At 31.6% G+C, this 12874-nt stretch overlaps 1 protein-coding gene across 5 annotated transcripts in view; it reads left to right on the top strand.

The window, feature by feature from the left end:
* Window positions 1-10605, top strand: part of LOC111048190 (transcription factor collier-like) — a 147915-nt gene extending 137310 nt beyond the window's left edge. For 2 of the 5 annotated variants that reach the window (XM_039426036.1, XM_039426039.1), the window contains exons 13-15: window positions 2755-3021; window positions 3826-3972; window positions 7204-7337. In XM_039426036.1, the coding sequence (XP_039281970.1) occupies window positions 2755-3021; window positions 3826-3965 (407 nt within the window). In that variant the 3' untranslated portion in view covers window positions 3966-3972; window positions 7204-7337. Of the gene's footprint in view, window positions 1-2754; window positions 3022-3825; window positions 3973-7197 lie in introns of all 5 variants that reach the window. The other 3 variants (XM_039426038.1, XM_039426040.1, XM_039426037.1) reach the window with 2 other exon arrangements.
* The last annotated feature ends 2269 nt before the right edge of the window (window positions 10606-12874 follow it).

Raw genomic sequence — 12874 nt, 5'->3', positions numbered from 1 at the left:
GATGTAATGAGCTGGTTTACGTGCGTCATATGGAGGCCGAAAGTGATTGTTTTCCGACCAGGCCGGTAAAACTTTACGGCCCTAGGGCTGTAAAATGACCTTGAATAACAGCTGATCGTGTCCGATCTCACAAAAATCATAGAGAGATAATCTCATAATGACTGTAATAATCTATATAATTATGTATCGTGAATCGCGGTTTTATGTCTATAATAATATATTTTATAAATTACTGTTTCATAATTTAATATTTATTATTGTGTTTTTGATATCAAACAATAGAATACGATAATATATCTCCATAGCCTCAACAATATAATGTTGGCTACATTGTCCATTGTCAGAAAGGTACGTATCGCAAGTATTTAAAAGTGAAGAATCGAATTTGAATTCAAAGTACAATAATTATATCAATATTCAAAAGTGAGGTAGAGTAATAATTGTTTCTTTTTTATTATCGAATTCCACTTCTTAATGCAATACAATCAACAATAATAATAAGCAAATACAGCACAGATCTGAAGTTTAAGGTAAGCCTACTGGTGAAACTCAGCCTTGACTGAAAAATTCCTAGTAATTTTTCCGTAATTCATTATTAAAACTTTTAGATAATTTTTCTTCAATATTAAACCATATAGAGAAAACATTAGGCCCACTCAAGATTGAATCTTCGAATGTTTTCTCTATGATTTAACTATTTTCAGAGCAATATTTTGTTGTGAAAATGCCAGCAAACCGGCTTCAAATTTGCGCTATACTCTATTATTATAGTAGCCTACATAGCCTACGTTATCTGACTTAATTCAGAGTGAAAATTTTATTGTGAGACAGATAATAATATTAATTTTAATAATAATAAGTCATGAGCCAAAGTCTGTTGTACGGTACGCTTTTTAGGAGTGAAGTAAACTTTTTTAGAAGTCTAGTATTACAGTATTACGTGTATGCTAAGGGTTATCAGTCAGGCCCCAACGTTCAACAGCACGGAATGGCCGAGAGCATAAAGGCGTAATACATCAGTCAGAACTCAAAGCTCAGTGAATAACAAACATGATCTAGGTTCGAATCTCGGTCAATGACTTTTTTTTGTCGATGAATTTCGACTTTTATTACCTATTTTTTTATATTAGTTACCGTAATTTAAATTTCAATCAATTTTTTAGATATATTTTGAGACAAAACTGTGAAATATGCAATTATATTAATTTTTGCATCACATTATTTCAAAATAGTAATGAAAATTCTATTCATCCATCTATCCATGATATTGCACTGGGCGCAAAGCTCGCGCCTAATATTAATAGTATAAAAATATGGTCATTATTGTAAATTATTAATTAGTAATATTGAAATTAATTGACAGTAAAAGTTGTCATAACCAAGATTCAAACTATCAAAATAGGCTGTTTGAATTTTATTTATTTTTTTCAATTTCTTATATATTGGGAAATTTTTTTGGGTGTGGCGAAAAATAGCGTTCGCACCATGGGCAAAAATGTATTTCCGGCTCTCAATCTTTTCTAGTCCTCGGCCTACGGCCTCGGACTTAAAAACCGATTTCGAGCCGGAAATATCTCATTTTCGGCCCTAGGTGCGAAATATACTATTTCGCCCCACTTGGATGTAATGAGCTGGTTTACTTGCATCATATGGAGACCGAAAGTGATTGTTTTCTGACCAGGCCGGTAAAAATTTTTACGGCCCTAGGGCTGTAAAATAACCTTGAAGTCAGCTGATTCTGATTTGATGTGAACGTGTTTACAAAATAGTTTATGAAACGGTATCAGTTTATGCTTCTAGAATTGAATAAAGTTTTTGCAATAAGATACTATAATTTTATTTGGATGAATGGAATACAAATGAGATATTATAAACTATTCAAATTCAATTTTCAGAGTATAATAGAATCTAACCTCAAACCTCCTAGTTACAGCGTTTATCACGGAACATGGTGGATAAACGGAATCATTTTATGCTTCTAGAATTCAATAAAGTATTCTGCAATAATATACTATCATTTTATTTGGATGAATAAAATACAGATAAGATATATATTATAAACTATTCAAATAATTCGATTTTCAGAGTAGGATAGAACTTCTAACCTAAACTTCCGTTGACATTCAGATTGGCCAAATTTCAAGTGTGCTAAAACAGCTGATCAAAAACTTTTCATTATTTGTGTTTATCATTCAATAATTAAAACATTTATAATAATATCATCTTATTGTCATTTGAAAGAATAAAAAGTATAAACTCAACCTCTTACATAAGCTTTTAGATAAATCATGATAAAAAATAAAAATACTTGTACAATTTCTTGATATTCAGATTACCTCAGATTTGCTAGAGCTATGACCTTCCACTTTTGCTTTTGGAAGTGCTTATAATAGACAATTATGCTCATATGTATATTGTTTATTTTTCTGTGTGGCGAAAAATAACGTTCTCACCATGGGCAAAAATGTTTTTCCGGCTCTCAATTTTTTCTAGTCCTCGGCCTACGGCCTCGGACTTGAAAACCGATTTCGAGCCAGAAAAGTCTCATTTTCGGCCCTAGGTGCAAAATATACTATTGTGTTTTCCACATCAAAAACAGTTTAATGAAAATGTATAGTTTACTTTTCCAGATTTTATAGTTGATTAAATTTTCCACCGAACTGAGCTGTGTGTTCTTGATATCTCATTGCTTGAGATGTAAATATTATGAATTTAAATTGATAAAATTCAATTTGAGTTATTGTCGTTTCGCAGAAGACTACAACCGTGGCCAGAGTTCAAGCGTGTCCCCGCGTGCGGGAGCCGGTTACGGCTCGTCGGCCTCCACTCCACACTCGTCCAACGGGGGCGGCGGAGGTGGAGGAGGCGGTAACCCAGGCGGTGGGGCGGCAAGTGGCGGCAACTACACCACTATGAACGGAGGCGGCAACTATAGTACAGGGGGAACCGCCCCCCCACCACCGCCGGTCAGCTCGCAGCTAACCAACATGGGGTCGCCGGGCCTGTTCAATTCGTCATCTAGTAAGTTGCTAAAATAGGTATAATATGTTTATTTATAGTACTTACTGTATTATGTTATAATTTATTCCTTTTTGTTTTCATCTACTTCATTCATTTTTTTCAATAGATTCCTTCAATAAAATATCTATCTCATACTCTACTACTTATTCTATACATTTTACATGTGTAATTTATCAAATTACATTAGATTCTTTTACAACGATAAAATTATTCAAAAATATACATTGTCCTCATGATAAATTATAGATTAGTTTATGACAATATACAATATTGTCATTGTACAAGTTATCAGCAGACTGAGTGTGATACTTTTGGAACTTTCATTCCTTTAGTTCTCGAATGTGGAGAATCAATAAAATATTACAATTAGTCCTTGGTTACTAAAATTTTATCTATAGAAATACGTTTTCTCTCCAAAATGAAATCTAATTTGACGAATACCGTTATCTGCGTTATGATAATCTCTTGTAATGGATCAAGATTATTAATAATGGATCATTGCGCAATTCAAAATTAAAGTGATAATTGGAGCAAATACAAAACAAAATCACTGATTACACACTAGGACAGAAATAGGTTCAAGAATCAAAACCATACTTATTTAATTATAAACATTTTTATACATTTAGCATTTTCGAAGTTGTTCATACGTCGTGCATAAACATGCATAGTGAATTTAGACCTTATACCTCTTGATCTATCCATAATACTCTACTACTCTATCGTTTATGTTTATAATTATTGTTTTATGATTTGTTTCTATTCTATCAGAAGAAGGATTTATTTTATTTTGGTTTATTTTAGTTTTTCACTGTGAGAGTCCCTACAGTCGAGCGACGTGCAAAGAGAAAAGCGCATTCCTTCCTGTAGGACGCAGTTCACCTCAACAACACACCGCGCATGCGCATTCCTCTCCCTGGAACCATTTAGCTGTACACTGTTGAACAAAAGGTACCAAATTGATAATTGAAGAAATATAACAGCGAAGTCGTTATTCTAGGACAGAAATATTGAAAACAATTTCATCTCATTAGTTGCGCAATTAAAAATTAAAGTGATAATTGGAGCAAATACAAAACAAAATCACTGATTACACACTAGGACAGAAATAGCCTACTGAAAAACGAATTGGTGGCCATATAATGACATATCATAAACTAGAGGAATTTGAAATTTAATTTTTTTTAATTCATTTTTAAAACTTAAAGATGATGTAAAACATCGAAAATAGTTCATAAATTTGTGTTTCTAATCTGTTATTTTATATCAAAAACTTTTCAAAAAAAGGTAACTATGATGCTATTTCATAAACTAGACGAAATACAATACAGGGAAACAACAATCATTTCTCCCCGGAAATATAAAAAAAGCAAATTGCGAATAAGGAAATATTATTGAAACGAATTGAAAATTGTAACAAATTTAATAAAGCAGGGTAATTGTCCTAGTAAGTAGTCACTTTGAGACTCAATTACAAAACTTAATAAATTTGTTCACATTTACGATAGGTTTTCATAGTCTGAGTTTATTCAAAAACGCGTCAGAAATACCTGCCGTATATAATACTTTGGAAATCACAGGAGTTTTGTAGAGACGTTTTATAGAAACGAGTAGAATACTAGAGTAGAATGTGCTGGTTTCATTTTCATCAAGTGAAACTCATTCTTTTGATATGGAAATATTCCATTTTTCCTTGTCTTCTGAGAAAGGATAATAAGCCACAATGTGCGAATAGATACGGTACCTTGCCTGATCAGACCTCTCCATTTGTTAATTTATCACCTACAGGTACTTCTCAATCATCTCATTTTATTGAAATATTAATTTATCAATACAATTACAAATCACAGAGCATTAACTGAGGAAGAACAACACGCTTAGCCAAAAACTTCTCTTCTCTCAAATGTTATAAACAGTAAAATTCCCAAAAGATATTTTAAATTTCAGTCTCAAGAATAATTAAAGTCCAATTTCCTTTCCAAAACTAAGAGACAAGAAATTTTGCATTGAGAAGGATGTAATTTTATTTTATTCATATCCTATTGTTTTTATAATTAATCTTTTCTCACATTAGCATTAACCGTGAGCTGCATCGAACATTGATTTTATCTGATTTTTTCTCCTTTACATATTTTTTCTTGTTTTACAAGTATTTTTCCAACTTTAAAGAAATATATTCGTGCACATTACTAAGCTTACTAAGCTAATCAGACTTCTTGTCCACCTCTCTGTTCACCAACTTACATTTACATTGGCACATATTGTAAAATTTGTTTATCAGTATCAATCTTTTCATAAAAGTTTACCTATTTTAGTACTTGTTGGACAATATATTCATACATACTGTAACGAGTCTTTTATCCACATATTCTCTTATACCACTTGTTCATATAAAACTTGACACATGTTTCAATAATATATCAATAAAGGTGCCTGTATAAGAAGAAACCTATATTCATCATGACACAAATCATAGGCTATATTCCTTATTTTTGCAAAATGGAATAACTTCACAAAAATCAATATATTTACAATCAATACAATTACAAATCACAGAGCATTAACTGAGGAAGAACAACACGTTTAGCCAAAAACTTCTCTTCTCTCAAATTTCATAAACAGTAAAATTCCCAAAAGATATTTTAAATTTCAGTCTCAAGAATAATTAAAGTCCAATTTCCTTTCCAAAACTAAGAGACAAGAAATTTTGCATTGAGAAGGATGTAATTTTATTTTATTCATATCCTATTGTTTTTATAATTAATCTTTTCTCACATTAGCATTAACCGTGAGCTGCATCGAACATTGATTTTATCTGATTTTTTCTCCTTTACATATTTTTTCTTGTTTTACAAGTATTTTTCCAACTTCAAAGAAATATATTCGTGCACATTACTAAGCTTACTAAGCTAATCAGACTTCTTGTCCAAATATCTGTTTACCAACTCAAATTTACTTAATCCTTTCTCGTTTCCCCCTTAAAGAGGTATTGGCACATATTGTAAAATTTGTTTATCAGTATCAATCTTTTCATAAAAGTTTACCTATTTTAGTACTTGTTGGACAATATATTCATACATACTGTAACGAGTATTCTATCCGCATATTCTTTTATACCACTTGTTCATATAAAACTTGACACATGTTTCAATAATATATCAATAAAGGTGCCTGTATAAGAAGAAACCTATATTCATCATGACACACATAAATCATAGGCTATATTCCTTATTTTTGCAAAATGGAATAACTTCACAAAAATCAATATATTTACAATCAATACAATTACAAATCACAGAGCATTAACTGAGGAAGAACAACACGCTTAGCCAAAAACTTCTCTTCTCTCAAATGTTATAAACAGTAAAATTCCCAAAAGATATTTTAAATTTCAGTCTCAAGAATAATTAAAGTCCAATTTCCTTTCCAAAACTAAGAGACAAGAAATTTTGCATTGAGAAGGATGTAATTTTATTTTATTCATATCCTATTGTTTTTATAATTAATCTTTTCTCACATTAGCATTAACCGTGAGCTGCATCGAACATTGATTTTATCTGATTTTTTCTCCTTTACATATTTTTTCTTGTTTTACAAGTATTTTTCCAACTTTAAAGAAATATATTCGTGCACATTACTAAGCTTACTAAGCTAATCAGACTTCTTGTCCACCTCTCTGTTCACCAACTTACATTTACATTGGCACATATTGTAAAATTTGTTTATCAGTATCAATCTTTCCATAAAATTTAACCTATTTTAGATTTTGTTGGATGATATATTCATACATACTGTAACGAGTCTTTTATCCACATATTCTCTTATACTACTTGTTCACATTAGACTTGACACATGTTTCAATAATATGTCAATACAGGTGCCTGTATAAGAAGAATCCTATATTCATCATGACACACATAAATCATAGGCTATATTCCTTATTTTTGCAAAATGGAATAACTTCACAAAAAATCAATACATTTACAATCAATACATCACATAATAAATTTGTATATTCTACAGGCTATATTTTTCAACTTTGTTTTTCAATTCATTCTTGATCATTTTTTCACAAATGTAAGTTTTTATACTTTTTTCCTATTAAGTTGATAAGTAGTAGCATATATAGTGAAATTTGTTGATAACTTAATGTTTTCATAATATTTGTGGTTGCTGTTTCAGGAGTGGGTAGCCTGGTGTCGTCGCCGTTCGCGACCATGAACCCGTTCGCACTGCCGACGTGCAATTCGCAGTCGGCTGCGGCCGCGTACGGCGCCAGTCCACTGGTCGGGTCGTCCAAATAACTCCGGGACAGTCTAGTTGCTGCTACGAGCTATGCCACTGGACAACACCTAAGAAACTACGCCCGCTCCTCCCCCTACGACTATCACAGTCTTGAACTCAAACACAACATTGGATAGAAATCAGTGAAATAGATTCAAGTCTTGGATGAAAATGGATATATTTCCCTTTATTCAACACTGAATTACTGTTTTCTTCTTGAATTTGAAGAACCGCTTCTCTCCCTATGACTATCACAGTCTTGAACTCAAACACAACATAGGATAGAAATCAGTGGAACAGGTTCAAGTCTTGTATGAAAAAGGATATTCCGTTTAATCAACACTGAATTACTGTTTTCTTCTTGAATTTGAAGAATGGTTCAAGGTCTCATAAGAAATCTTGAATAGGACTATCAAAGTAAGCAACCATCTGCTGTCTTGCTCTTTCCTTCTTTAATTTGAAAAATGGTTTAAGATCCCATGTTGAAAGTAATGTTGATGACATTCTTGGATTTCTTATTTTTCCTTTGAAAGAAATGGGTGAAAATTTCATTTGATAAAATATTGGAAATAGCAACTATACGATGAACCCATTGATAGATTGGGTAGAGAACTTGGATAGGAATAAGTGGAATAGGTTCCAGTCTTGTATGGAAATGGATATACAGTATTTCCCTTTATTGAACACTAAATCACTATTTTTCTCTTGAATTCAAAAAAAATTGGATAGAAATCAGTGAAATGGATTCAAATTTGGAATTGAGATGAATATGTTCTCTCTTTCCAACACTGAATCGCTGTTTTCTCCTTGAATTGAAAAAATGGTTTAAGATTTCATGAGGAATGTTGAAAGTAATGTTAGGATGGACATTCTTAAATTTCTTATTTTTCCATACAGACTTGAAAAAAATGGATGAAAATCACAAAAAATGTTGGAAATACAGTGGCAACCATAAAAAACCTACCGAATCCATTAATAGATTATTACTGTTTTTTTAATGCTGAATGCCAAATAAAAATAGGATTAGAATCCAAAATTGAATGAATTTTTAAGAACACACAATACATCAAACTAGGAAGCAAGGTAATTCCAAAGGGGAATTTTCGGCAAATCATCTCACAACAAACTCATGCTGGATTCTTGTTCCTTCCTGGATTGAAAGAGAATTCAGATTGAAATCTTTTGAAAGGTTTTGGAAATACAATGAGAATGAACAATTGAATATAATGTTTTTCAAGATTCTTCTTTATGTTCTAAACCTTTTTTATGTGATGAGTTGAATAATAAATAAGTGATGTGTTGAAATGAATTACTTGGCATCAGAAATAATTATGTAGCTCTATGGAAATTGTTCAATTATTGGTTCAAAGATGAGACATACCTGAAAGTAAGTTTAGTTGTTGTTAGTGAATTTTCAATTCCTGAACCATTTTCCTATGAAAAATTTCTGATTCTTGGATAATGAACGATTAAAAAAAGTTGGATTTTTATTCCATGCTCCTTCAACCATTTGAACCATCAATATAGATTTGAGTTATCAACTTCAACATAGGGAGTGTTCTCTTTCAAAAATATTTATTATCTCTATCACCACTTCAAAACATAATCACACCCTATATTAGCCAAAGAAAGCCGGTATATTCATACCAAGAAGTATTGTAAATAATGTAAAATTGTAAATAAAATGGCCATTCCATTCTTAGCATACGATAATTTCGTGATTAAGTTACAAAATAGAGTTTAGTGTCAATTTATAAAGCGTTTGTACGCTTATATAGTACAAAAATATATCTTACTTCCATCTTCCTTTCCTCACGATATTTCCTAGTTTTATTGAATGAATTGTGTTATGATTCACTCATACTCAAGTATTTTATTATGTTACGCAGAATGAATCATAAAGATTGTTAACGAGTATAAATGGACCAATTAGATTTCAGTTATAAAAGTCAATTCCATGAATAGATTTTTTTCAAATAATAAATTTCAAATCTGAAAACTATCTATTTATCATGTTATTTATGTTGAATTGTTCTATATGTCTTATTTCGAAATGTAATTAGTTCTAGGACTCTTCAACAATCATATCAAGAATATTCGAAATTGTCTTCTCTTGCTCAAGTAGCTTCTCTCATTCCTTTTGAAGCATACAATGTTCAGTTATCTACTGCATTGAATAATATTGTTTATTTTTTCTTATTTTCTCAGTCCAAAGATCTCTCAAATGAATTTTTGTCCTCAAAAGAAATATTGCATCCCACATCATACTTTCTAATCAAAAAATTATTAATTAATTCGAAATATTTGTTTCTATTTTGTCAAGGTAAAAAAATGAAACATCATTTAGGAATCTACTTTGATGATCCCAAATATTACTGTTTTGATAAAACAATTTTCTCCATTGCCGTGACAAACTGATAACACCTTATCAAATAATCGTATTATAGGCTATATCAGCTTTGAATCACTGCCCTAATCATTGCTTCAAGAATCACGTTTTATGAAATCATCAAGTGAAGGAGTCAGGTTGTGATGAATTATTGATGAAATGTGTGTATTTTACATTTATAAGAATTATTACTAGAAATTGTTTTCTTCATACTGTCAACGTATAAGTTCCATTAAAAATGATATCAATTTAGATTGCAGAAAGAATGGTATGATTTGATCCCTTTGAGAACCTTTTGTCCATTTTTTATAATGGAAAAGGAGTGTTTAAGTGCTTCTCATTTTTACCAAAAGTTTAATAATTATTGTATAACGTTATTCTATATTATCTATTACTTGTGTGAGTTCTATTATTATAGTAACTATTATTTATCAATAAAACCATCAATATCGATAAAATATTCTTGTTGCTAAATAAACACACGTCGATACGATCTTCATTTTTTTTCTCAACTTTCAAAATGTGTGTCTTCACTTCACTCATAACAGTTCAAAAATGTGTTAATGATTAACCAATTTTATTATTATACAATAGTTTTATTCAAACTTCTGGGATCAAGTCATGCCACAATTCCATTCGAACCCTTCATAAAACTCTCAAAGAGAAACTCTCAAAAACTATTGTAAATGACATTTTGCATATCAGTGGACTTGTTCACAATAAAAACGAAACAAAAAAAGATCAGCCATTACAATATAGATGGATTTATTTATTCATAAAAGTCAACAACATAGTTTTGTACAGTATCGAATTGTATATATTGATACATAATATATCATAATCTATTGTTAGTGAATTGTTCTGTAAACATTGTACTTGTGACAAATATAATTAAATTAATATTTCTCTTTTTGTAATTTTGTTGTACTTTATTTCATTGTTACAAGAAAGTTCCCTGATTCATCAGAATACCATAGCGAGATTGTTATACAATTAATTTTCAATAATAAATTTTCTCCGTGACAGCAGTCAGTGGAGCACATTTTTTGTAAATTATACCAAAAATGTACTCTCAGAATAATATGCCCTTTGAAAAAAATGTGCTCATCTCCTTGTCCTTGAGATCATTGGCAGTATTAGTGCTGAGCGTAAAGCTGGCACCACCCATCAAGCAAGTCTTTTGAAAGTGTTACAGAAGAATGTGCTGAGCACATTTTTTGATACCAATTTTGAAAAATATGCTTCACTGGGTGGTGCCAGCTTCAAACTAAACATCGATATGCGATTCTCGAAATTCATTCTCTATTGAGATGCTGTACTATCGAAATCATGTACCACATGACCAAAGTTAGTAGGCAGTAGTTAGTAATGGGAAGGTGGTCATCTGTCTACTAACGTTGCCATATAGCGGATTAAAGATGCCGGATCAGAATTTGAAGGTACAGAAAAGTAGTTTTCTGATTTGAATAGGATTCTCAATCAAACCTATTGTCAAATTATACTTGCAACAAAAATATTAAAGGTGATTCCGTAAATGTCATATTCCTTCATACATACAATGATGATCAAAATGATGAACGATATAGCCTACCCATCATGAAATAATGATTTAGCTAGTTCATTGACTTTTCTAAATTTGTATCATACAAACATGGAAATAAAAATATTTATTATTATCATGATAGGGAGAGAAAAAATAAGGTAACCTTGTGCTTTTCCTCACCCAGATTCAGATAAGGTTACACATAGTCCGAAACAGGTTCTACCGTAAGGCTTGCAGTTTTTCACTTCACAAGGGGTTCTAGTCCTAGAGTAGATTAAAAGTAGATTTCTACTAATAGATTCTACTAGTACATTCTACTAAAAGTAGATTTCCAAATGCAGATGCTTCAAAATAAAAAATAAACGAAATATTTCACATTTCTATTATTAATTAAATAGGAAACTAATCTTATTCTGAGAATAATTGGAGTATAACTCTAGTCTCATCTATAATTATTTTTTGTTGCGGTGATCAGGGAAGTCATCTCGTTTATGACAAGCAAATAAAGTATCAAATAAGTAAAAGATAATGAATAAGGAAGACAATTAATTTTTAAAATGCATCCGAAGTTTGAACATTCTGCTTGTGATGCAAAATTGACCATTTTGTTGTGGTCGCGTGGCAGAGTCTGTATGGGAGCCAAATCTACAAGTGGAGATGGATTGTTATCTGATCGTACGCCCTTTCTCTTTCAACACGCGTTGATCGATTGTACGCACGTGTGCGTATGTAAGTGTGTGTTCCTCCTTGTGCGTAAGTTAGAGCGTGATCTCATGTGTGTTCTATTTCTCGTGTGTGTGCGTGTGTGTCCTCCTTTTGTGTGTGTGGTGTGGGTTGCTCATGTTCATGTGTCAGACCGCACGTGTGAGTTAATCCCTGACTTGAAGCTCAAACTTTGATCTGTTTGTCAGCACTGTTGTAGGCCTACTAGTGTGATGTAAGAGGTATTAATCTCTCTTTCCTCAGACGGATTCAGTAGGATCCCTTGTTTATTTATTTGTTGAACAATAAAGTCATGGGCTATAGGGGGGGGGGGGGGCTTGAACCCCCCAAACATGTAAAGGAGTTCCAAATTTCCAATTCTTGAATCATAATTACAAACTCTTTTACTTCCTTTCATGTTTGTAACAGAAGGATTCTTGCTAATTTTTTTTAACAACTGATCTATTGTTGCAGAACTGGAGACTTAGCACTCAGAACTGTTTGGGAAGTCATAGAGAAATGTTTGTAGCGTGAATATTTATGTTGTGGAACTTTTCCATAATTGGGGTGACTTGAAATGTCAAAAAATCCACTTTCTTTTAATAAAAAATTTTTATTTCACAGGAGCATGTGTGAGCACACACAATAATATTTTTTATTGAAATAGAGTGGATTTTTCGACAACATTTCAAGTCTCTTCAATTTCATAGGGAAATTACATTAATGAAAATTCCATACTCTAAAAAGTTATAACTTCAACTTTACAAGCATAAGTATATACTAACTAACCTTATGACACAGAGTAGAGAAGCACTACTAGAGAAGCACTGGTATGTTTATTCCGTGCTTATGATTAGCATTTTTTTATGCATTGTTGGAGAGTTATAAGGCCTGAAAAGAGAAAGCAATTGGAAGGAAAACTATACTTCCTATCA

Source organism: Nilaparvata lugens, chromosome 4, assembly GCF_014356525.2.
Source record: "Nilaparvata lugens isolate BPH chromosome 4, ASM1435652v1, whole genome shotgun sequence".
Lineage (NCBI taxonomy): Eukaryota > Metazoa > Arthropoda > Insecta > Hemiptera > Delphacidae > Nilaparvata > Nilaparvata lugens.
This window is presented reverse-complemented; position numbering and strand designations above follow the sequence as displayed.